This window comes from Phaethon aethereus (genome assembly GCF_964289735.1).
Source record: "Phaethon aethereus genome assembly, chromosome: 6".
Classification (NCBI taxonomy): Eukaryota; Metazoa; Chordata; class Aves; order Phaethontiformes; family Phaethontidae; genus Phaethon; species Phaethon aethereus.
Window position 1 is genome coordinate 25,688,002 of NC_138580.1, and position 26,969 is coordinate 25,714,970.

A 26,969-nucleotide genomic window follows, 5' to 3' on the forward strand; every position below is an offset into this window, starting at 1 on the left:
CAAATTTGTTCTAAGACTACTTTCAGTTCTCTTGTTAAGTTGCAGTATACAACTGTCTCAATGCTCTTTTAACTCAGCTGATAACAGTGTTCTGAATATTTTATTTAGAGTTGAATATATTATTTTGTTGATGCTAAGTATAAAAAAAGCTAATATTGACAGCTTTTTTTAACAACTTTCTCTGAGACAAAGTAGGAATGGGGCTGGTGAACAGGGCTGTGTTCCACTTCAGCTGATGGTATGTGTCAGCAAGGAGACAACTATTTTGACCATCAGGGCCTTCAGAGGCCATCATGGCAGAAACCATGCCTGAGAGCTTTCTGTTGGCCAGCATGGAGCCTCACTGGGGAAAGCAGCAGGTGACAAAATCAGAGAAGGATTGCATGCCTTTCATTACTTAAAAACATATTTAGATAGGCTTTTCCCTTTCCTCCTTAACAAGTCCCAAAGTTTTATTTTGCCATAGAGCTACTTTTGTAAAAGCCCTTGAGTTGTTACCATTCTATTTCATAACTTCCCCTGTATGACTTAAGGAATTGAACAGCTCAATTGAAACATGTAGTATCCTAATACCTCCTAAGTCAAACTGATGTTTGATTTAAAGGATTTCAAGAGCAGGTTTTAACATCGTGTAGAGAGGAACTAAAGATAATACAAACACTTTTGATGTAACTTCATAAAACCTTTAGAATTGTTAATGCATTAAATAGTGGTACTCATGATTTCACAGTTGAGTTTAATTTGAAACTTTTAACACGGAATTATATTAAGTAATAATTTTCACTCTGAGTAACAGTACATACAGGTCATTAGTAGAGACCTGCCTGTCTTTCCCTGTGCAGTATTTGCAGGAATAAAATAAATAAACAAAACCCACAACCCAAACAAACAAAAAACCCACCAAAATATGCTCCTAATCTTGTAAACATTGATGTCTTTAATGCCACACAAATGTAGTTTTACAGAAGTATGTTATTTAGTTGATGGTATTCTACTTTGGCTACTGTAATAAAGTTTCTGTAATAAAGAAACATCCAAAGTAGTGATGAACTGTAGCCAAAAATACTAATATGGTATAGTAAGACAAATTAGGTAACTTAACCATCTCGGGAAACTTGAAATAATGAAGGCTAAAGGGAACATGATTTTTTTGTTTGAATACTTAGATATGGATTAATTCACTGAGCTTTCCTTGGGAGATACTTGATTTTTATAATGGTATGTACTTAACTTTGTTAACATTTATTGTGAGAAGTTGGGCATGTAAATAAAGAATACAGGGTAGGAATCAAATATATCAGTTGGAAGCAAAAGTAATGGAGTTGGCTAGTGCTACAGATTGCTGAGGCTCAAGTGTTAAAATTTCTGATGCTGCAAGAATAGAATCAGTAAAGGATTCTTGCACCGGTGTTGGTGGAAAATATTTTTCAATACAGAAAACATTAACATCCTCTAGTGTTGGCAGCTTTGTAGGTTGCTGGATCACTGATTACAATAGGTTGGTTACGCAACCTATAATAAGCAATATTTGCAAAATGTTAAATATTTTCAGATTTAAAATCTAGAGAAGTAGAATTTGATGTATGTAGTGGCTTTGGGTATCAAAAGTGGAATTTGCTTGCCCTGTACCATTTGTATTCATTATAGTTATGCAAGACAGTAATTGACATAGGTTGTTTTCTACAGATTTTAGCTTTAGGTTGTACCTAGTTATTCCAACATTTGTAAAAAAGCCTTTGCTAGGACAGCAGATGTTCCCACTGCAGCTCTTCTTAATCATGAAAAAAATAGAGGATTTTAACTCTACCCTTTTAAATACTTAAAATTTTTTCTACTTTCATTCCTCTCCCCTTTCCTCCTTTAAAGCCACACCCATGCGTTGCAGCCAGAGAAGGCCCCGGCCCTGCTTCACAGGAATTGGGGTAAGTACTGACTTATCCAACCTGTTTTCTAGGTTTCCTAGATCTAAAAGAAAGGCTGAATTAGAGTACCCTTCCAAAATGGCTGCTCTTAAGGAAGAGAGAGATGTGGAAGACTACAAGAGGAAAGGAAGACGATCCTCACAGGTGAGAGGATTGCTTTTTTTAGTTTAAAAAAGTGGCTTTAAGGGGTAAACATTAAAAAACAAGAACTTAACTGTTTCTATCTGATGTATTAATTCATAGCTGTTTTTCTACCTTCTTCATCCCCATATTAGCGGAGTAACTTTAAATTGCAGTATATTACTTAAATTTTTAAGGGGTGGGGTGTTAAGCATAGTGGGGAAATTTTGCTTTTATAGTTTTCTGTTATAGCAAAACTGATTAAATGTATGTTTGTGATTAAAGCAAGGTGTAATTATTTTTTTAAGAAATTCATGCATCCTCAGAGTATCAGCAGGAACTTGATTCCTTCCTATCTTCAAAATCCTCTTTTTAGTGGGAATGAAGACAGGTTCTTTTTTTTTTATTATTATTATTTTTATTTTTTTTTATTTAAAAATGGTTGCCTAATAGTCACTGCAAATGAAAGTGAGGCTGTACTAAGTAAAAATAACTGTTTTCTTTTGCTTCTAGCAGAAATACCGTAGACTGAATAAGGTGCGTAGTATAGAGAAGATGTTTGGGCTGTTCTGGGAGGATGGGAGCTAGTTACCTTGGGGCAGGGTGTGGAAATGGGAGGGGGGAATAAAAGGTCTTGATACCCTTCGGAAAATAAACTCAATTTTAAGATCATCAAAGAGGGTATTAAATATGCTTGTGTAGCTTATAACTGAGACATTTTCTGATTGTTTATTTGTTTGCTTTCTAACATTACTTTTCCAGGGTGCCTGAATGTTTTAGCTAGTTCAAACCAACTTTTTCTGGAATGAAACACTACTGCAATGTGGGAGGGCCTATCCACTTGAATTAAGAACAAACCTCGTCCGAGTTGCATGTATCTGGCAGCGCATGGTTATTTTGTATTGACGGGCGGTGTGTAAAGTCCTTTTGGAAGGAATGTTGCAACTGTCTCACTGCTCTTGGACTTTGGATAGAATGTAACTCGTGTTGCCGAGCTGCTTATTTAATAAGCTCTTGTAGTTTACAAAAGTAGCTTGGCCAGGAATGTACTTAATTAGCTATTAAGTTTCTAGAGAAAACTCACACAGAAGGTTGATGAGGCCCCAGTTGTCTGTGAGCTTTCCCCTTTGAATAGGCAGTCTAGGGCCGGAGTGCCTGAGGGGCAGAGCAGTCTCATCTTGCAGGTTTAGCGGCACGTAAGCGCCGGTGAGGTGCCAGGCATCTTAGGGCACTTGCTGGTGTTCACAGAGGTATGATGCACCGAGGGGACTCCACCTGAAGACAGTGCCTTTAGAGAGAAATAGTGCAACTCCAAAGGGCTGCTTATTCAAAACCCCAGCCATATGAAAGTTAAGTTTATAGCAAACTTAGAATAAAGGCAGTGCGTGTCTGCAGCAGCCTTGTCAAAAGGTCTTGGGATTTCTGCAAAGATTAGGATTTTTGCGGGAATGTGGGGGCGCTGCCGGTTGCCACTTTTTCTTCCTCTCTTACAAGAGAGGCACAGTTCGACTGCGCTGAGTGTTCGGGGTTGTAGGTGGTACGGAGGAAGCAGCAGTTCGATTTTGATGGTAGGAAGGGCGAGCGGAGGGAGCCAGGTGCTCGCCCGCGGTGCCGGCCGCTCCTTCGGGCGGGGGCGGTGGGGCACGCCCATGGCGCCACTGCGGCGCTGGGACGTGGCCGGCAGGGCTTGCTGATGTGCGCGCGCCTGCCTGCGCGCGGCCCCGCCCCTCCGGCTCCATATTGAGGGTGGAGGAGGCGAGATCGCTCACAAAATGGAGGCGGTCGGTGCTGCGCAGAGGTTTGGTTTGAGGGAGGAAGTCGCTAGTCAAGGCTGGAAAGAAAGTTCCCCGCCTCTTTAGAGCAAATTAATATGTTTGGGAAGTCTCTTAAACTGCTTAAGGGGAGAAATGAAGCTGCTTGCTGGCTCCAGGCAAGCTGGGCATTCTTACCGCTACCCCCCTGCCCCTGACTGAAGGAGCGCTGCAAAATGGCGTGCTGGCCAGCAGTATCGGCTGAGTGGGAGGGAGCCTGCCGATCTTATTGAAGCAGTGTGGTAGTTACACTAGGGAGGAAGGGAAAGATGTGTTGTGCAAGGTTTTGCTGCCCAGGAGAGACTGCTGTTATAACTAGCTTGCAGCAGAAGGACTGAGAAACAATATCTTGTGTGATAGAAGACAGCACTCTCAAAACCGTAGAGATGCTTATCCTCAGTGAGAACAAAATGCCTGAAAAAAAACCAACTAACTCCCTAAGAAAATGTTGCCTTTCATTTCTGTGGAGAGTTTCTGTAACATAGGTGTGTCCTGAGAATACTTTCTCTCCGATAGAAGAGAGAAGCTGTAATAGCAGGTATTTTTCTTCCCATAGGAGAAGGGCAGTTCATGTGCACATAATAAAAATAAGTAGAAAAGGACTTCACTTTTCCTTTCAGGAGTGACCTGAAGAGTTGTGTGGTCATTCTTTTAAGGTAAAAGCAGTGTGAGTTGCTAACTGAAAATGCCATAGCCTTGAGGGGTGTCAGAGAACTGTAACAAGTTTGTCCAGTTTTTCCTTATATTTTTTTTTTTTGCTTTGGAGAAGTCTAAACTCTACAGTTTCACATAATAGATTCCCTTTAATATGCATAGGAAAGTTTGAAACACTTAAAGCTGTTCCCAGCTTTAACATAACCCAGTTAAAAATTAAGTAGTGTCAGTATATTTTAAAAAAATGCAATTAGCAACAGAAAACAATATTTCACTTAACCTAAAGCAGTTTCTATATACACTAGGTGGTGTGTTACCCTCTAAGATTTTACATTTATGTATAGTTAGAAGGGAGACTTTTTTTTTAAATTCTGTAGTCCAGACCACTTGGAAGGCCATAGAAAATAAGCTTTACTTTGTAGTCCTGGGATCATTGACTGTCAATGATTTATATAATGCTCCTGTAATAACGAAGTTAGTGCCTTAAATATGAAGTTGTTACTGAGAATGCTGGGGCTCTTTTTCGCCAAGTTCAGCAGGTGTAAGAGCAGGGATCTACTTCCCAGCCAGCTTTTCATAATGTTACACATTGTCTCCTGTAGTACAACATGATCATTATAAAGTAATGGTTTCCTAAAGCAGTATATATAATTCAGAAATTATCTTTTGCCATTTATTGCTTCACAATATTTATTACTCTTTAGGGTGGTTGTGTTGCACTCAAAGGGATGTACGCTTCTCTGACCAAACCTAGGACCACTATCCCCTTTATTTAAACTGTGGCAGAGGTTAAAGCATTTTACCTTCAGGTTTGAAGCAAGACATCCATATGTAGGAGTCTGTGGCTGGTTTTATGTTCAGCTCTCAGGCTAATGCTGCATTTAGTCTAAGTTAACCCACTGCAGCAGAAACAGTGAAGCCTGTTACGCATTCATGCTGCAGAATTGAAGTCATATGCAGCATAGCTAGCCAGCAGCATAGACTGGCCAGCATCTAGTTGTGGAGTGGTTTACATGCACAAAAGTACCAACTTGCTAAATAAGATTTTAATATGGTTGCTTTTTATAAGACTTCTCTGTCTTGGGGGTGGGAGAAAGTTGTAAAATAGTTTTTCATAAACTTCTGTCAAAGGTATGGGGATATTCTATGCCAAACTAAAAAAAAAAAAAAAAAAAAAAGCAACACTGAAAGAGAGCAGATACACTAATGCACTTGTAAGCCTACTTTAATCGTGCTATAGAAAGCTGATCTCTGAAAATTAGCACATTTTAAAACGTGGCTGGTCATACGTAGGTGACATTGTCAAGAGCGTCAATTAAACTTCAGTTTGTTTCACTATGCTTGTTAACATACCAGTTATATTCCAGTAGTTGTACCCGCTACTGGTCATTGATTAGTCAGTATTGAAGATGGTTTTTCATCTGAAAGATGTAAATCCATGTTGATTCACGTTTAAGAGATATTTCCCATAACACTGAAAACCACATACGTACTTCTACTTTCTTGCTTGCATCACTCAACTTACCAAATTATCCGAATACAAAATTTACAATTCCTTAAAGGAATTAAGAATTGAGAAATTTCTTCAAAATGCATAAAAATAATCTTTCAAAATGGATATCCCAAAAGATTAGACACTTAATTCAGACAACAAGACAACAACCTTTTTTTTTTGTGAACTGTGTTATTTTTATAGTTCCTCATGATTATGCTTCATAAAGTGTTAGAACTTCCCTTTACCTAGCAGTGCTTCATTGCTAATCCCTACAGAGCAATATGCAACTCGAACATAAGATAGGCATAAAAAGAATGCACTTCTGGAGGGGAGGGGAGCAACCAAATTATTTAATATATTGAAAACTCTTTACAGTTGTTTGCATTTGAGCATTCAAGTTGTTAGTTAGTGTTTTAATTAAAACCACACCTCATTAAGTGTTTACTATGCTGCTGCCTAAATTCATTAGAAGTCATTGTTTTTATGTAAATGTATTCCACGTATTTGTAGTTATAATGTGCACAGATAATTTGTAGTAATTCTGTGACATTCTAACTCTGTGGTTTGTATTCAAAATACTTTTTTGATTTTTGATTTTGTAGGGCCATGAGCCAAAGGAGCCAGAGCAGTTGAGAAAGCTGTTCATTGGAGGTCTGAGCTTTGAAACAACAGATGATAGCTTGAGAGAGCACTTTGAAAAATGGGGCACGCTCACGGACTGTGTGGTAAAGTGTCAAATCTTAGTTTGTGCTTTTGAAAGGATATAGGTACTTAATCTAGTACAGAAATACAGAGTACCCCCTATGTTTTTGCAGGTTATGAGAGACCCACAAACGAAACGTTCCAGAGGCTTTGGCTTTGTGACTTATTCTTGTGTAGAGGAGGTGGATGCTGCCATGAGTGCTCGACCGCATAAAGTTGATGGACGCGTGGTTGAACCAAAGAGAGCAGTTTCAAGGGAGGTAAGTTAGTGTTTCAGTTAACATTATTTCCTAATCTTCACCTAATAATTTAAAATGCTGAATGTCATTCTTGGCATTGCAGGATTCTGTAAAGCCTGGGGCACATCTCACAGTAAAGAAAATATTTGTTGGTGGGATTAAAGAAGATACAGAAGAATATAATTTAAGGGAGTACTTTGAAAAATATGGCAAGATTGAAACCATAGAAGTCATGGAAGACAGGCAAAGCGGAAAGAAAAGAGGCTTCGCTTTTGTAACTTTTGATGATCATGATACAGTTGATAAAATTGTCGGTATGTAACTCTAGTGAGAAATGACTTACGGGATAAAACTAACATTAGATTTGAGAACAGCAGTGTGTGGAATGTAAGATGTTGGCATAATCAACTGCTTGACTATTGTAAGAAATGGGCTTGATTTAATGTTCCTTTTAAAAGAAGTGTGGTCATGCCTTACAGTAGCTTTCTGTGAGAGTTTTGTAGCATATTGCTTTCAATTATTTGATCTGTTTCCTATTTTACAATTTTCTCTAGTTCAGAAATACCATACTATAAATGGACATAACTGTGAAGTGAAAAAAGCACTCTCAAAACAAGAGATGCAAACTGCTAGCTCTCAAAGAGGTGAGTTTGGAGTTGTGCATGGTTATTTTATGTAACTAGTTTTCAATTAATGTAATTAAAGTAAAATATTTTGTAGGTCGTGGGGGTGGCTCAGGCAACTTCATGGGTCGTGGAAACTTTGGAGGCGGTGGAGGGAACTTTGGCCGAGGAGGAAACTTTGGTGGAAGAGGTAAAGACTGGAATGTTTATATAAAATGTGATTTCTCTTTTTTTATTTCCTGTGTCAGTTGGTTTAAACACTTAACAGGTGTGTTCAGGAAAACATTCTCATCTGTTTTATGTTCCAGGAGGCTATGGGGGTGGTGGTGGCGGTGGTGGGAGCAGAGGAAGCTTTGGGGGTGGTGACGGATACAATGGATTTGGTGATGGTAAGTGTATTCTTCACTTTCTTTTTTTTCCCCAACATTATAACCAGCTGTAAGTCTTGCCTTCGCCTTGCAAACCAAGTTTATTTTGGTGATAATGTTTTCTACATTGTAGAGCTGTGAAGAGTTAAAGGTTTTTTGTTTTCCCCACAAAATGATGGGTGGAAAAAAAATCTTTTTTAAAATAACCTCATGTCATGAGGTCATGCAGCAGCTGTTTATGATTATTGAGAAGTAAATGAAAATTCTGGTGTCAGATGAGATGACTAAAACGGCATAAAGTGGTGACCAACTAATATACCAGAAATCTTTTCAATCAACTGTAAGACTGCTGATGGCTCAGCAGTATCTTTTTCATGATGAAGTTTAGATGAGTATCCAAAATGCATCTGAAGAGAACTGTGGAAATTACCACAAAAAAGGGCTGTGGAAGTAGCATTTTTGTGGAGGGGAAAAAAATGAGGGAAGTACTGTGCAGTTACTTATGTCCTGATTGTATAAGCAGATATATGTAGTGATGTTGAGTTCTATTACCCAGTTTGCTACTCTTATCAAAATGTCAGAGACCAGATCAGCATCTGGAATACTCTCAGATATGCTTTATGTGATTAGCAAAAGAGAATGTCCAGTAGCTTTGACATACATGTAAATAAAGCTGTATGTCTAGATATAAACTGCAAACCAGAATTCTTTTGAGGACTTTACCTACTGAGTCATTTCAGTTCAGAGGAATAAAGAGGATGATACACAGTACTAACAAAGCCATTTGTGTAAAGAGGCAGCTATTACATGCAGTGTGTGGTGGTGCTGGTAGCAGCATGTCTCTATATTTTCTGTGAGCCAGAATGAACTCCTAAGTATCGTGCTTCAAGGATATGCATAAACTAACGGGTTTTTTGTTTGGATTAAATAGTTTAGATAAATTACACAACTGCAATTAATATAATACAGGGAAAACATTGAGAGACACTTTTATTGTGTGTTTCTGTTATGGTTTGGTTTTGTTGTTTTGTTTTTTAATGGACTTATCAATATTTAGCTTTGGTGTGTTTAGTTTGACTCTTTTATTCAAAGGTGGCAACTATGGAGGTGGTCCTGGCTATGGCAGCAGAGGAGGTTATGGTGGTGGTGGAGGACCAGGATATGGAAACCCAGGTGGTGGATATGGAGGTGGAGGAGGAGGATATGATGGTTACAATGAAGGAGGAAATTTTGGTGGTGGTAAGATGCCAGCTTTAATTAGACATCCATTTTTTTTAGGCAGGTCTGAGTTGTATGCCTGAAGTATGATACTGCATGAAATGAGTTGTACAGTTAGGTCTTAATGTAGAATGCTGTGTTATGTAAGGAAAGTTCCTTTTCGTCTGGATCAGCTTTGATACACTATACAATATTGTTTTGCCTGGAACTTATTTTTCAAAAAGCAGCAGCTATAAATCTGTGTGTGGAGGCAAAGTAGGAGAATTTTGAAGCTTTTGACCATTTTAAGTATGTTGTTACCATCAGATACCAGTTCACGTCGTGTAGATCATGTCCTCCTTTGTGAAGACTATAAATCTAAGTTTACATAAGCTTTTTAATTGTTTGCCCCAGGTTTGGGGACTTAAGCTGCAAAATCTGCTGCACACCTAATAAACACTTACTACCTTCTGATGTGTATATGCAGCATGCCCATTACAATTCTATCACATTTTGGCACAAATAAATTTAATGTAGTTTATGTTATTATCATACATGCAAAGTGCTGGGCAGTGGAAGAATTATTTTGAAACTCACATGCTTTTCTGAGTTTGGAGGCCTTAAATTTGGCCTGTTGTATTAACTACGAATTGCCTACTCAGATCTGTGTAAATTTTCTAATGTCGTGCGATGTTTTTCATCTTCAATGAAATAACAGTTTCTAATCTTCAAAATGCTAAATGTCTCCTGCCATTTGTGCATTGTGAGTAGAGGTAGCATGCAAAATGCCAGCAATTCTATTTTAAATAGTTTTAAATTATTACAATTTACGTTTACGTTGGATGTCATAATTTGGCAAGCTTCATGGCTGAAGTGTTGAACAAAAGTGGCTTTATAAATCTGTATTTGTTTCAGGCAATTATGGTGGAAGTGGCAACTACAATGATTTTGGCAATTACAGTGGACAACAGCAGTCTAACTATGGTCCCATGAAAGGCGGTGGCAGCTTTGGTGGCAGAAGTTCAGGCAGTCCCTATGGTGGTAAATATGATTTTGTACAGCAAATATTTTTGGGGTCAACATTTCTTGTTATTCTTGTATTTCAATATACACCCTGTTTTTTGAAGGTGGTTATGGATCTGGAAGTGGAAGTGGGGGCTATGGTGGTAGAAGATTCTAAAAATGCTACCAGAAAAAGGGTAGGTGTAATGCATATTTATAATGATGATTAATGATGTACAACTGTTCACTGAGAGTAATAATTTTCTTATCCTGTATTCAACAGGCTACAGTTCTTAGCAGGAGAGAGAGCGAGGAGTTGTCAGGAAAGCTGCAGGTTACTTTGAGACAGTCGTCCCAAATGCATTAGAGGAACTGTAAAATCTGCCACAGAAGGAACGATGATCCATAGTCAGAAAAGTTACTGCAGCTTAAACAGGAAACCCTTCTTGTTCAGGACTGTCATAGCCACAGTTTGCAAAAAGTGCAGCTATTGATTAATGCAATGTAGTGTCGATTAGATGTACATTCCTGAGGTCTTTATCTGTTGTAGCTTTGTCTTTCTTTTTTCTTTTTATTTTCCCATTACATCAGGTATATTGCCCTGTAAATTGTGGTAGTGGTACCAGGAATAAACAAATTAAGGAATTTTTAACTTTTCAATATTTGTGTAGTTCAGTTTTTCCACATTTAGTACAGAGAACTCTATAACAGAAATAAAATGTAGTTTAGGGTGTTTCCTTGTTAGTTAATAGAGAGGATTAATGCATTTCTCAATTACTATTTTGTATTAATTTAAAGTTAACAATAGAAACACCTATTGATTTGCAGTCTTAAGGGGTCTAGTCTCAGTGTATATATGTAACTGTCATTGACATGAGTTACATAGGCATACAGAGGGAAAACATCTGTATGTTGCATTATAGTTTGTTTAGATGTATAACTAGGATTGAGTTACTCAAATTAGTGTTTGTGAATTATAGAACTAAGCTTTACCTTAATGAAAATTTCAAATTACTTTTTGGTTTGTGCATATTTTTTTAATTTGTAGTTCTGTATTAGTACTAGCGCTTAAAGAAAATAAGGCATGATAAATCTTTTAACAAGACCAACTTTAGACACATTAAAGCTGTCTCCCGTCTCATTTGAGATGTATAAGGGATAACTTCAGTCGCTTAAGTCTTGGGTGAAGAGAAAAAGAAACTTGCTTTTTATCTTTATATTTATTGTAATTCCCGAGAAGTTAAGGTGGGGGGAATCAAGTGCCTGTTTCCTTGGGATATACAATGATTCTGTTTCAATAAAACTATACTTTGGGGAGGGTGGCTTGGAATTTTCATCCCCTTCCTTTGTCCCCATTTCCCTCTCCCTCACGCCAGACTGCGCTGTTTCAATGACATGGGGCGTCATAGTGAGAGTACTAGGTATGTTCCTCAATAACTTAATGGCTATATACTTTCTTGCATGCACCCTAGGCAATTTTCTGGACACATTCTTCTGACTGGGAGCCAAGGGTAGCGCAGGTGTAATCAATCACTGGCAGTCCCAGGTAATGCGTTCCAAAAGCCCATTCATGATGGGCTCTGAGTAGCATAGTTCTCGAGCTTCTTCCCTTGCAATGTCTGCGCTCAGCTAAGAGCTGGAAGATAAACCGAAACACGATCTAGTTGTATTTTACTGACTAGAAACGCTTCCCACAATGTAGAATGGTACAGTCTTGAGTTGCCACAGGTAGAATGATAGTGTGTTACAATTTGCTTTGATGCACTGGAGAAGCAAATCTTATCAGCACGTATGGCTAGAAATTGTACTTCATTCTCACTTCTGACCGCCAAATGAAGGCACTGCAGTCTGTCCTTTCCTCATCTGATGTGACTTCTCTCGACTGTTGCCAGGACAGTGCTTTCTGTCAATTCAGACTCAGAGGAGTAGGGACCCAGTCAATAGAAGAAATATTCAGACACTTGGCAATATGGTATTGGAATTATTCACACCTGTTTCACTTCTGGGTCAATGTGCAGTATAAGGTAAATGCGATTCCAGTGTAGGAATGAATTTGCAAAGATGTATGAAATGGCTCAAGGCATAATCAGTCATATTAATAATGAATTATAATTTTAAGAAGTAGTAGAAAAATGAGTGTGTTGTTTGAAAAAAAAATTAAACAATGTTATTTAAACACTGTTATTGGAGTGTATCTAGACTGCAGTACACTAAAACAAGGAACCGGTGTCAAGATGGTAGCCTCCAAACTGGATTTCAAAGTCTGCTTATTCTTTTCTGTGGAGTTTTAAAGTCTCTCTAAAGTTAAAGCAAGAACTGGTGATTTAGTGAACGCTTCTGTTGTTGTACATATTAATTTGGGCTGGGGGGGGGGGGAGGCTGTATTTCAATAAAGGCATTTTTTAAACAACCCATTTGGAGTTTGAAAACATTGGAAACTAAACCACAACTCACTAGGGAGTGAGCCACCTAACTACTGACTTGCTTTGTACGTTACTACGCTTAGAAGATGTGTAGACTTGTACCTGGGGCCTGCATCTGATTGCAGGGACAACTGGAGGATGGGGTTGATGTCCCTTCTGACAATTGATCTGGTATTTCTAAATTTTTTTAGAATGTATTGACAGTGTTCTTTTTAACAGGGCCTCTTGTAGCTGTACTGTGACAACAATGTTAACTTTGAAAAATAGTGTCATAATAAACTTTATGAACAAGATCTGTATGCAACCTTTTAAGAGATGGATGTAAGTGACCGCTTTGTAGGTGGGTGGGGTAGCTTAGCTGTTGTTTGTGACGTGGAAAAGTGTAAGCCGTGAGGACAGTGATTAACCAGCTTTAAAGAACCTAGGATGTACTTCTTTGATCCATACTTTGCTAAGGAGACTCATAAGACAGGACTTCAGCAGCCTATTGAGTATGGAGAAGTCAGCATAATTAAAGAATGACAAGGCAGCAGGAGCAACAGCTTCAACTTCCAGAAAAGTGAAGGCATAAGATACTGTGCTGATAGTGAGCAGCTTCCCAAAGGCTAGTTAAATCTGCTTATCACAGCTGAAATATCGAAGAAAGTCTAGCAAGAGTTCTTCACCTTTTGGAACCTCCTTGAGTGATAGCTACTTGAGTTGACTCAAAATCAATAGGTCTAGCATTTAGACCTGAAAGGAAGGGCAATGAGCATAGGTAAGGTTTGCCTTTAAAATTTTTCATGAATTATAAAGAGTAGTGGGAGGTTTTTAAACAAGGTAAGAGTAATTTCTTTAATTTTCAGGTTGAATGAGAAGCTGCTGCTTGACAAAATGGGGAATGTCTTGCACATCCTCTTCAATTGAAGGTTTCTGACTGGGTAAGATTTGTAGAGTATAGTAAAACACTTGTTTAACCCTTATTTCCTTCTAGGCTTTCCTTTGCCAGCCTTTTAATACCAAGGAAAGCCTTAAGGAGCAAGTATTCCAGCATATGTCATCCAGCATTTCCTGTTCTGGATGAGGGTTGCTTGCTGGCATAATTGCTATTCAAGCATCTTCTGTTCCTGGCAGGTACAAAACGGTTGTGTGTCCGAGATCAACACGAGAGAAACGATGAATGTTTTGAAATAACGTGCTCTAGTTACTGTGGGGAGTGTGCTGGGGGGGTGTGAGAAATTGTTCGTTGCCTTGTAATAAAGAGACACCTTACAGAAACCCAGGAAGGTGAAGAGGCTGAAGCGGTTCATCACAATTCTCAGTAGTGTGTGATACACTGCTGCTGCAGAAATTCTGTAAAGGCACTTGCATTGGTTAGAGCAGGGATTTTCCTCCTAATAAATGAATCTTGGCTTACCGGATGGGTTTGTATTTATCTGCACAAATCAGAGTTCCCTCCCAGGTATTTTGGTGCTTTCAGGCAGGGTAGTTTAGTGGAGGCTAACACTGTTCCGTGATTCGTACCCAGCTGAAAGCACAACTGCATTTATACAGATGAATGGCGATAAAAACTTTGCATGGAATCTGCTTTTATGCACATCAGTTCTTAACTCTTGGAACATGTATTTCCTTTTCTGCATCTTTGATTGTTACAGGTCTGGGATATTTTTAACTCCTTCTGTATAGTAGTATGGTACCTATTTAAATGTTCCAATACATTTTTGAGTCTGTGCATGAAATCAGTTTCTGTTTTAGCATTGGTTGTACTTCAGTTACTCAGAAAGTAAAGTCAAATGGAACTTCTGCATTTCAGTTTAACCTGGGGCTTAGGCATGTTCACAGACTGATTCAAGTGTTTAAACTTGTTACCTGCTGTCTGTAAACATCCAGAAAGCAAACTCTTGACACTGTAATGTACAATTAAAAGTTAACTTGGAAGTAATTTACTGTGTTAATGTTGAGATTTTCATATAATCAGGAGCTACTTAATGGAAATCTCACGATGACCGTATACATTTTTAAGAAACATTGACAAATGTTTTTCCTTAGCCAAGATTGAGCGAAAATTTGAAATCACTGCAGTAAGGTCACAGTCTCTCCAGCTGTTGCTGAGGTGACAAGCTTGCTTTCTTACACCTTTATTGTAAGAAGGAGGTGGAAAACCTTCGTTCTTCCTCTGCTCTGCAGAGGTTGCCTTCTGAGCTCACCTAGGCATCTGTATGTAGCAAGAGGTAATGGGGAAAAGCATTAGTGTGTCTCACAATTACTCAGTTGAGGGCAAGTGCTTTTGTTCTTGGGGGAGGGAGAACGTCACAATTTTTTAACAGTAAAATTTTGAAAATGTTTTAACAAAAGCTCTTTCTAGTTTGCATCCCATTACTAGGCCTGTGTATAGAGCAAAGCTCTACCTTTCTTTAACGTGAGAGGATTCTATATTGCTGCAGACTCGTTCTGTGCTCTGGAGGGATCTTTTTGCGTCACATATAGAACTAGATATTCACTGCTAGAATTAGTTTCACACTTGGGTTTACAACACTCTTGTCAGACTAATTTGCTTCATTTCAATTATTGATACCCCCATTTGTTCAGAAGTAAACTTTGTCAAAGATAAACACACCCTTAAGGAGTCCTTGGTCAAGCGTTGCCTTTGTCCAAGAGGCGCTTCCAAGAGTAAAGAATATTGTTTCATGGCTAGGTTTTTCTGTAGTGGCTGCTATTGAAAACAGTAGCTGTAAATACAGATGGAGCTGTAAAGTTAACAAAGCATTGGTGCCTGAGCTGCTGTTCTACGGAAGCTTATTTGGTACCTAAACCAAGTGGTACTTTCATGTAGTAAATAGGTATTTCCCCAAAAGGGGCCCAGGTTGATGCAGATGTGCTAAGTGTTTTGTTATTATAGAACACTGAAATTAAACACAGTGTCTTAACTTTGAAATCCTTTAAATATTTAAGGTGGGAAGGGGAATGCTCCTAGCCTTTCAAGCATTGATTGTGTCATGTACTGACTTGCTGTCTTTGGTTCATTAACATGTTTTCATATACTGTCTACACTGCAGTGGACTATTCACTTACATATCAGTCTGTGGTCTCTGACAAGTGTTTGTATCTTAAATTGTGTGGAGCATGAAAGATCTTGAGTATCACTGAAATTCAGATATCTGATGGATGATTCTTTTTCTGCTGTGGGTGCTACAGGTTGACAACTCTATCTAAGATTAGCTTTTTCCTGAACTAAAGTAATCCAAGTATCTCCGTAGAAGAAAAATGGCCTTCATGTAGAAGATAATATCGCAAGATTGGAAACAGAATAATATGTTATAATTACTGGCAAAGACTTCAAGAGCAATGGTGCTAGTGTGCTGCAATCGTAGAACTTGTGGTTAAACAAGTTTTAAAATAGCATGGAAATTAAAAATTCCAGTATAGTCCATAATGGATTGAAATTTGTTAAAATACGTCAATTTTGTATCAGAATAAAGTGTATATTGTCAAATGACTTACAATCTAAAATGCGTTGCCATCACCTTCTTTCAGTGCTGCAAGGAACGCAAAGTTGTCTTAAATTATTGCGACACATTATGCATTACAGGATCATCTTTCCAACTTGGGACTGCAAGTCAGAAAACCTTGGTTCAGCCCAGTTCCTCGGCTTTATTTTTAACAATTTCAAAACTGAATGTTTTGGTCAAGAAAGAAACGGTCTTCATGTGGAGACTTGTCAATGTGTGAGGTCAGCATGGTGATGCATTAGACTTGGCAATGTCACTAGTCGCTCTCGGGTTTGAGAACATACTCTGTACCTCAGTAATAATAATAAACGAAGGATATAGTTTGCAATCTGACGTTTTCACATATACCAAAATAATCTAATGTGGCGTATTTTTTTCCTTAACGATGTTGGGTGTTTTGATGAGAGTACTGTGTTCGTGACATGAAAAATACTGGTTTAAACTGGATGCAAGCTGTCGTGGTCCCTGTGTAAGTAGCCCTGCACTAGGTTTTAGATATGTGGGTAGTACAAATACAACAGCCCCTGCAAAGGCTGCAAGGATGCTGTTTGCCTTCGGCTTTCGCATTAGTGCTAAAACAAGGACCAAATTGAAGAGGAGGGCAGGGGTTTACTGAGGTTTCTGTCTTACAGCCGATTTGTAATTAAGGTATTTCTATTACAGCCAGAGAGAACGTGTTCTCTGTAAGTCAGAGACATTTGATAGCCTAGTTAATGGTGTGGGAGGGGAGCCCAGGAGCTCTTCCTCTTTAGGTTCTCTGCGCTTTGCCATCAGACCTACCACTGTGTATCAGTGTTGAAAGACTGGAGCCATAGCTCCTCCTTAATGCCTATGCTCTAAAATTGCCATCCTTAAATATGGATTAGATCCTCTTGTTTTAAATGGCAGCAAAGTCTCATGTTTCCCTAGTGTTTAGCCCACATTTGGCAATTGTTAGGGGTGTTTTCCTCCCTAGGCAGTGCTGGTGGCAAACCCAACAGAGGCACATTTGAACAACAGCAGCAAGAAAAGTATCCCTCATTACTGCAATATCTTTGCTTGAGCTTGGCTGCCCTACCTAGAGCAAATAATCCTGCTTCATTCACCAAATCCAGCCTCTAAGTTTTCAACTGTTGGTATTGACTGTTTCCTCCAAAAAGGAGTCCTCTTGCATTCAGAGTATGTCAAGGACTGTGCAGTGGGATGGACTGACACACTGCTAACAAGGAAGAAGGTCAGTATAAGCAAGGTAAGCAGCCTCAAAGTGCAAGTTGGGTCACCTGGATTTACATTTCCTGATAAATGTCTTCTGCAAAAACACAAATGTTAACTACTCGATGTAACGGGCGGGGTTCCTAGCACTTCCATGGATGTTGGAAATGTGAGGCTACAGGTTTTTTTCATGACTTCACTGTATCTATCTGCTGCCTCAGATGCAACCATTTTGTGGGGCAGGACCTCCCTTGAAAGTTTGCAGCAAGTAATGCAGTATGAGAAGTTGGGTGAAACCACTACGTTTCTCTTAAGGTAGGCAGGGCTAGAGCAGCTCACAGCCCTGGGGTTTGGGTACCAAAGACTTTCTTCTGGTACTGGCACTTGGCCGTTACACCTGCCTTTGAAAGAGGATGTAGTCAATAGGATCATGGTTCCCGGCGTTACACTGCCCTGGAGCAAAACTACCTTCTCAGTGAAGCTGTTGTTACTGCTCTGCTCTTTGGTTAGCTAAGGCTGCATTGCAGATGAAGTGCAACAGAGGGAGAGTGGGTGTATGCGTGCGTGCACCAGGTACTAGAGGCCTCTGCTCTTCAGAATCAGTAAATGAGTTAACAGGAAGATGAATGACAAGGTGACAAAGATTGGAAATACAAAATTATTTGGGGTAGTAAAAGCTGATTGTGAAGTGTTACACTGATACTGCTGTCACCAACTGGACAACACAATAGCATCTGAAATTCTGTGCATACAGGTAAAACCAAAACTGGTTCCTATGTAATTGTAGGTGCCAAACTAGTTAATGCCATTCAGGTGAGAGGGCTTGGAGTCACTAGGGTTGTATGAAAGCAGCAAACAGCACAGAACAGCCAAAACCAGGAGAACTTCCATAGCATCCTATGACAGACTAATATTCATCAGGACAATGGCTTTCTGTATCAGCCCCCTACCCTTCCTTTTTGGGTTTAGTTTTTCTTTGAGGACACTCAAAAGGTTCATAAAAAGTGATAAAGTACAGAATTGGGATTATGATAATATAAATTGTTCTTTTGGCTTTCATGGCCAGCCATGAGATGAGATTATCTTCATGGGTCCTACTCTACCCTTTTTCAGTATCTCCGGTTCCTTCTTTAAAAAAGATGTACAATAAGGTCTTGCAAGACAACTTGATGTTTATTATACTAAATGAAGTTATGCATAATATTGTATAGACAAAATATTCCTAAAATGATACAGAGCACAGGTAGCAGAAAAAAATTTCAGATTAAATATGCCTTTTAGTAGTTTCATAGGGAAGATGAAGGAAGATGATATGGTTTTTAATGTTCAGATTGATATGTGTATTTCATATTACAAATTATGTATTTTCTGTATTCAAAAGATCAAGTACAGAGGCCATTTGAGGAGTAAACAAAACAATACTGTTTGTTTGCCCAATTTTTATTCTCTTATAAATCATAATTTAAACACCAAAACGCTTTTCAGTTAGTTGAGCCCAGGTTCCAAATAGTGCCATTGGTTGGCAGTTAATATGCCTTCTCCCATAAGCTCCAAAGTAATGGCAGTGACAAACGATGCCCAGTGATTGGAGTCAGAGACACACAGTGTGTTTCTAGAACAATTACTCAAAAGTGTACAGAATTTTTAGTTGGAAAAATGCATAATGCTGACGACATCTTAATTAACAGATTTTTAAATGCCTTTGGCAGAAAGATCTCATCATGCATTTAAGTAGTGTTCAAAGAGCAAAACAAAAATTCTGTCAACTTAGCATAGACTTGAAACTTAACTTTATGTTACACAATCCTTCCAAATGGCAGTTAAAATTATGTTGAATGAAGCATCAGTAATGCTGACAATGCCGTGTGATACAGCTCTGTTTATTAAGTGTATTTGGTACATGAGGACTTACCCTTGAAAAACTAGTGAGGATCTCCCTTCTTTAGGGAAATAAATGTGTGTGAAGTAGAGTTAAAAATAAAGTTTAATGAACTGGTAAATCAAAATCAAAACACAAAGTATCAACTTTCATACTAAATTAAAATCATATATTAAATATAAAGCAAGTATAAATGTGTAAGAACAATGGGAAACAAACACTATTGCATATTTATAAAAAAGTATCAGAAGCCAGACTGTTTGTCTTGCAAGAAATTATATTCAGAAGGCTAAAATCATTTTTATATATCTCCCTCAAATAAATCTATGAATATAACAAGAGATAGGAACAGTATATAAATATGGTATCTTTAAATATTTACAGGTATATGGAAACTAGTCAAAGTGGTGCTGTAAGAAGGAAATGTCTGTTATAAAAGTGAGATTACAAATTTTGCATATGTCCATCTGCATTACACCATTAGTTTTAAACTTGCCTCTTCCATAAACTAATTATTAACTTTAAAATCATCATTGCATAAAATTACCTGAAAAATATTACTTAATTCCACATTCCATCTCACAGTAAAAACTATCAGGGTAATGATACAAAAATAACAACTTGAAGAGCAGTAGCCAGCTGTGCTGCCCTTCAAAGTTTAGTCTCTGACTTCTTGCTTTTAGGAACAAGCCAGACATTGCCATCTCTAGTTTGCTGCAGTGAATATTCACTAGGAGAGTAAGACTTTCCATCTTCATCACGTAGCATGCTGAAGACCTCAAGGTATAAGGTGGTTAGTTGCTTTTTAATTTGACGAAGGCTTTTGTCATGCTCTCCTTTTTCCTTGAGCAATTTCTCTTTCTCATCTTTTAGGTTACTCAAGTCTTGCTCCAGTTCCACTATATTTTCCAGTTTTCTCTTACGACAATTTTGAGCAGCCACTTTGTTCTTGCCTCTCCTGCGTATATCTCTAATAAGTGCAAGCTGGGCTTCACTGAACTGCTCCTTAGACATCATTTCATTGAAGTCATCAACGGGGAGATTGATGATTTTTTCAACAGGAAAAGGGATCTGCAGAGCTTTTGCTCTTTGCTCATCTCTCGTGAGATGAGCTTCAAGGCGGCTTGAAGGTTTATCTTTTGTGAACAGAGCTTTGGGGTGGCCTGGACTGGCGGGGGGTTCTTTCTTTGGTGTGTCTGTACGCTGCAAACTAAGTGTTTGAGTGCTTGGCCCTGCAGAAGAAAACGCTTGATCCTGGAACTGCAATGAGTACCCGCTAGCATTGCTCTGCGGCATGCTTCCAGGGGCACTATCCATGTCTTCCATTTCAGAATCGCTACATCCAAAAGTCTTATCTCCATAGGCAGATGATTCAACAGAGTGTTCGGGCGATGCTACGCTAGAACTTGCATTCAATGAAATACCAGAGTCAGAATCATTACATTCTGGTGCGGTTCCTGAGTGGTTGCCATTAAAAGCTTTACACAGTGAGAAATCAGAAAGATCAATAGGTTCACTTAGAATTTCCGCAAGTGATTGACTGATAGTGTTTGTCATTGCTGTGTCACCATTCGCCTTTGTATCAATAAAGGTGGTGTAGAAATCCTCACAGAAATCAGAATTTGAAGGGGACGTGTCATCTGCAGAGTTCACACTCAGCTGGCTGGTGTCTTCTGGTGGCAAAACACTGGAAAAGGGGCCCTCAATACTATCCAGGAAATCTGGACCGCAGTTAACATCTTTTCTCATGGTGGGTAATGAGCTGTAGTAATTATAGCTGTTGTGCATCTCTGCTGGCTTGGTTTCAGGGCTTGTGATTGTGCTTACCTCAGCCAGGTTATCATTTTCAATGTTAAGACACTACATGGGAAATGCAAGAGAGAAGTTGAGCAATTTAGCTTAGGACAGCAGAGCCTCTCAACCTCAGAGCAAGATGCTGAAGAGACAGATTCCAACGCTATATGGAAGCTGCACGGGGCCCTCCTGTTCTGCTAAACTGCTAGTGGGGATCCCAGAGCTGCCAGGTCTGAACTTCTCACAAGCACCACTGCTAGGAATGGCATGAGTGCAGCAATTGCAAAATCGTTGAGTGAGACTTAATGAGCATTACTAGCAAACAATTACTTTTAACACTCTAGTTTCATGTTATGTGATACATTTGCTCAAAAAACGAGATTCTTTTAGGATTTACTGAATGAAGCAGCTGTTCAGTGCAGAGAAATGTAATTCTCAGTGAAGTAAAAGGAGTACCAACATGAAGCCTTGCAAACATTAACTCACTCCACATACTTTTAGTTAAGCTGGCTAACATCAGTGTGAGCATTGAAGACTATTACACTGATGGGCTTTCACTGGCTACAAGACACATTGGTCTTTCCAACAGCGTGGCAGTTTCTTAACTGAAGCTGAAATAAGTGTGCCTGCTGTCCCCAAAGAATTAGGCAATTACCAAAATGATTCTGTTTCTCTTAAGAAGGGACCACACACTGATTATTCAGCCAGAGATCGTTCAAGGCTTAAGCTAAGGTTTTGAATGTGAGAGCTCTTTTTTTTTTTCCTGTTCTTCAAACATAATTCATAAAAGACGATACCCTCAATTTAATTATCTCACTTCTTTCAGAAGATTATTCAACTACTATTCAGAATTACTGCAATAAATAATTTTGGTTTGGTTTCTTAATGTATTTTCAGCATCACTGCTGCCTCTTCACAGCCAATTGCCCTTGTTACTTATGTGGAGCTTTTAAGCCTGCCACAGCAGTAGAGATTAGGAAACTAGGAAAATTTTGAAAAACATAAAGATATGAAGGGAAAAAGTAGGATTGCAGGAAAAATGCATTTCCTGCAAACACTTACTTTTTAAAAAATTTTAAATATTCAGATTTACAGACATTCTACTGAGCAGTCACCTCTTGTGTTAATAGCAGAAAGTAGAGCAGCATCATGCTGAAGCATGATCATGTTGTACAATAATATTTTCGAAAATATATTTACTCACTTTTATAGTGAAATCTAAGGAAAATATAAATAGAGACATAAGGATAAGCAGAAAAAAAACTCCTAGATATCCTCTGTAATGCACAATTTAGTACTATAGCAAAGCTATTTTTTTGTTCCTTTGAAATATTTGGTTCATGTACATTACATAATTAGCTCTTACTGAACATATATAAACAGTAGTTATATAACTATCCCTGACTCTTCTGTGTATCTAAACATATGTTCTATAACCATCTTTACAAAAACTTTTCCTTAGATAAGATTTGAGTGTAAAAGTAACCATGATTTACACAATCTACTCACAGCAAAAAAAAGACACACACATTTACAATACTGCTTGTAGAAACAACTCATGTTGTACATCCATAATTCAGACGTGTCCATTTTTAAGCAGCTGAAATTTCAACCATGATCATGCTGCAAGAAGTTGCATACAGAGGCAAACAACCATTTTTTTAAACATGGGGAAGTTCTGATGGGAAGATAGATTATGTTTTATTAAGGCTGTCTGATAAACAACTGATTTTCTTCCTCCTACATATTTTTCAATATATTATTTTGAAAAAAATAAAAGCTCATATTAAGTTATAGACATCCTACAGGTGTAGAATCCACCATGATAGTTATAAACACCATCTGTTAAGATGCTATTGTACAGCATTCTCCGAAATACCATCCTCTTCCAAAATATCATGCTATTTTTTTCAGGTGCTTATCATACTCAACCCTTACCTGCAATTCTGGAAGGGACAATAACTCTTCCCAAACTTGCTCTATGTTCTGCATATTCTCTGCATCAGTAAGTGGAACTAGAACAGGTGATTGAGGTGGCTGAGTTTGATCAGTGGAAATGAAGACTGGGTTGCTATCGATCTGAGCAGGAACCAGTGACTGAAATGCAGCTGAAGAAGCCTGGAGTGTTAAAAAAACAAAAATTAAAAAAACCCAAACCAAACCAAAAACAAGCACACTCAAAAAAAGAAATTTGAATTTTCCATAGCAAAAGCCTAGGTTTTGGTGTTCTACCATTTCTGCAGAACAAACAGGCAGGTATTTCTTAACAAAATCATTTTTTGTAAATAATGAGATAACACAAAAATATTCCCATTAAGGGAGTTTTCATATTAAGGAAAGAAATAGGAAAAAGACCCTAGAAAGCAGCTGATGAAGGGCTTATCTTCACACATTAAATAGTCTGGGTCAGCACATGGAAATAAAGTGGCTCAAATGCACTAACTCCAGAGAGCTGCACTAAGCTCACTGTAACAAACTGACGAAGTCCACTACCGTTATTTGCAGCACCTGGAATGGCTGCCATCAGCTGCCATCATACACCGAATCCTGGCTGCAGGATTCAGCAAGCAGAAGGAATACAGGAGTTCCACCCCACTCCCTCCGGATGCAGCCCTAGTTTAAGCCTACTACACTCCTTTAGTGCAGCTGGAGTCAGCTTGGGGACAAAACTCAAATCATATCACAAACCAGTATTACAGCAAAGACAAATCTTAGTAAGAGAAGACATGAGACTGATCCCCCTAGAAGACCACCCGTGAAACCACTGTATTGAGCATTTTTACCTCATTGTTGTCTATAAATGGGAATGCTTCTGCCAAGAGCTGCATGCAGTCATCAAAGGACAAGGCCTCTGCTTCTGTTTTTGAAGTCTGTGTGGTCTAAATAGGAAAGTTATGAAAAAATATTACTGCATCTTTGAATAACTGAAGAATCTTCCATTACAGCAACGAATGCAAATTTATTTTAGGTAACCACTAACATTATGTCTTCCTGTGAATGGAAAAAGGTTTCAACACACTCACAAACACATATTAGAATTTACCTGTGAAAAACCAATTGGTGGCTCAGTATTTTCTGACTGAATGTGCTGAGCTGGCTGAACTGGAACAAATTCACCTGTCTCTTCGTCTAACTCCAGCTGAGCCAGCAAGGCTTTCTCCTGCTCTTTTTGGAGCTGCTCTTGTTTTTCCTTTTCAAGTTTCTTCTGTTTCTCGAGTTCATACTCCTTCTGCCGTTGACTAAAATCAAAAACTTCACGCCTTGCCCCAAGGTCTATATCTTGCCTCCAAAGGATGTCAATCAAGTTCATGTCCTGTAATAGAAATGCTTTTTTTAAGCATGCGTACTCCCCAGCAAAACTTGTTTAGAACAATAGCAAAGCTTTTAAGTTCTGTATCAAACAGGTAGACTCATGTAACTGAGGCTTATTCTCTTAATCCTACAAAATTATCTAAATAAAATATAGCTCTATATAACCTTTCTGAAGTGTATGAACTGATGGTTTCGTTGCTGTGACCTGCACACAGGTTCACAGAAACTAAGCAATTTGTTCCAATTGGTAAGGTAATAGATGAACAAGCCAGACGATAAATATACTCTTCTTTCCTAAGTTAGCACATAGAAAACATGAAGCTATAGAATAAATTATAGAAAGTAATTTTTAGGAGGAAAAAAAACCAGAAATTGAAAAGTTTGCCCATGTAAGTTTTTTTCCGTGTGATATTATAAAACTGTAAAAGCTGACTAGAAACATGATGGTGGCTGTCTGGAGTAACTATAATAGCCATACTGCAAAATGTATTTTAAAATATTTATGTTCCATCCTGGTATTAAGTATTAATCTTAAAGATCAGCAGAACAGGGCTTCAGAATCGGGGGATAACCAGGTTTCAAAGTCACCAAGCGATATAACATCACTGTAGCACTAACCACAATTCTTAAAGCTATTACTAAAAAATTGCCATTCAAACCTTAGTCTAAGTTGATGCTATAAGTGCAGTCAATTTGGAGCAGCTGAGTATAAAACTAGAGGTCAATAGGTGTCAAATATTGTTAATCAGTTGGCCTCTGGCTCACCACAGTCAGTCATTATCAGAGACCTAACAAGGACCTAAATTTATTGGAAATTGGCTACACCTTGCACCTATAGTGTTTCAGAAGACAAATTAAACTCTGCTATTTAGGGAAAACCACCCAGTTAATATTATTTGATTTGGCTACAATTTCTTTTAACTTATTGCATAAGGGTTTTTGCAGGGCGGGGGGGGGGGGGGAGAAAGTTGGTGGATTTTTTTTTTTTTTTTTACTGTTAAAATATTCAATGCTGAAGTTTGGACTATTCTCCCCTGTGAAGAAAATATAACACTCCAAAAATCATCCATCTGGATATTAGCTGATAAAGAATTTTAATAACTTGGTAGCCACATTTATCAGATGGGTAAATGCCAACAATTTCCAGGTGGTGCCTGGGAGTTCTGATTTTATGGCACGTTTCATTTTTCTTAAAACTATCCTTTTGCAGCAGCACACAAAAATAATGTTCAGTGTTGGGCATTCTCATCAGGCTAGCACACTACAAATAATATACCAAACACTACATATTTCATTTAAACAGAACTTTACTGATTCAGTTAGCAGTTCTACACCCAAGACACATTTATTTTGCAACCATATCAAATTAAAACACTCCCTTATCTCTAAAGACAATTTTCAAATAAAAAAGCAAATGAATGCCAAGTCATGTTGCCATTCAAAATGATCACTGCTGTACAAGTTATGGCAAAAAGCATTAGGGCAAGTCTACATTTGAACAAACCAATTCAGTATTCCCATTTCTTTATTAAAAAATTTATACCATTAGCACTCATTTATACATGGTGTGAACTACTTCTACCAGTTACTAAAAAAATTACTGTTCTCTAAAATTGGACAGTTACATAAAATATCTGTGCATAACACCATGCAGGCATTCCAAAATCTAAGACATATTTAATGTACCTTGCTAGGAAAGGCCAAACTCAGCTTTAATGGCCAGCAATGACGAAGCTGAAATAATTACAGTGGCTGCCCAAGACAATGTTTGGTCTCTCCAGATTGGCAGAGTAAAACGAACTAATTAAGTTCTGCAGTAACTGGAGATACTGCAATGTGGTATAGCTTCATTAAGGGCCAGTAGTTTACCAGCTGCTCACTGTCTCCTTCTGCAGCAGATTCAAAACTGTTTCCTAGTCTCAGAGCATTTGCAATATGTTCTGGATAAAACTGCAGGATCTGGATTTTAGGGCTCACTTCTGAATTATTCGTTTACAAGGCACCATTAAAAATGTGACTCCAACGTTGTTTTTTGTGTGTGTATAATGCACGAGGCTGTGAATTAACAGAGCTGTTTTTGTCCCTGAGTTGCAACACACTACAGCACAAAAATAGCAGAACTGGTGCTCAGTTTCAGTTTAAATCACAAAGAACAAGTGATTAAAAAATTGAGGTACAGAAGGCATAACATGCTTTCCTTAAGAAGAAAAACCATGTTGCCTTAGTGTAAAAACTTAAGGCACAGCTATTAAATCTTTCAGTCATGCTACTGGCTATATTCATTATCAAAATAAGTAGCTTCAGGTGCTGCCTTGTTTGTGGGATGAGAGATGTCCAAAGACAGCAGCTGGCCAAAAAAAATGCCATGGCTGTACACCACCACCTCTGTGCGTTCTTGTTGGAGAAATACAACATGGCTCAGCTCCTGTCACTATTTTTCAAGGGATCATATTTAGCCCAATATCTTATCTCTGGCAAAGAGGGTTGTTTTTTTTTTAAGTTATCACCATAGAGTTGAAAAAGAGCCCTCCTATTTTCAATTTGAAATGTTCTATATAAATACAGCAATATTAGCCTTAACTTTGAATAACAATTCAAGTAATTACTCTTCACACAAATGGGTTGCATGGAGGAAGCGTTCTTCTGTTCAATATGCTAATATGTAATATCATCAAACAGCACACTGATTCAAATATTAACCTGCCATTTAACACTTATCTATAATTTCAGCCAATGCTTTTAGTAATAC

General features: G+C 38.3%; 2 protein-coding genes across 2 annotated transcripts; one reads left to right on the forward strand and one right to left on the reverse strand.

Moving 5' to 3' along the window:
- Positions 1-1,991: 1,991 nt before the first annotated feature.
- HNRNPA3 (heterogeneous nuclear ribonucleoprotein A3) lies at positions 1,992-10,793 on the forward strand. The gene is made up of 10 exons (XM_082001296.1): positions 1,992-2,066; positions 6,605-6,727; positions 6,818-6,964; positions 7,047-7,257; positions 7,498-7,587; positions 7,664-7,756; positions 7,875-7,955; positions 9,027-9,173; positions 10,047-10,172; positions 10,259-10,793. Exons 1-10 carry the CDS (start codon positions 2,001-2,003, stop codon positions 10,309-10,311), a joined length of 1,137 nt encoding a protein of 378 aa, XP_081857422.1. The 5' UTR covers positions 1,992-2,000; the 3' UTR covers positions 10,312-10,793.
- Positions 10,794-19,492: 8,699 nt separating this feature from the next.
- On the reverse strand, positions 19,493-24,341 carry NFE2L2 (NFE2 like bZIP transcription factor 2). The gene is made up of 4 exons (XM_082001512.1): positions 23,952-24,341; positions 23,692-23,787; positions 22,847-23,026; positions 19,493-20,974 (listed from the first exon to the last, which is right to left on the reverse strand). The coding sequence occupies exons 1-4, from the start codon at positions 24,216-24,218 to the stop codon at positions 19,766-19,768; spliced, it is 1,752 nt and encodes a 583-aa protein (XP_081857638.1). The 5' UTR covers positions 24,219-24,341; the 3' UTR covers positions 19,493-19,765.
- Between the last annotated feature and the right edge of the window lie 2,628 nt (positions 24,342-26,969).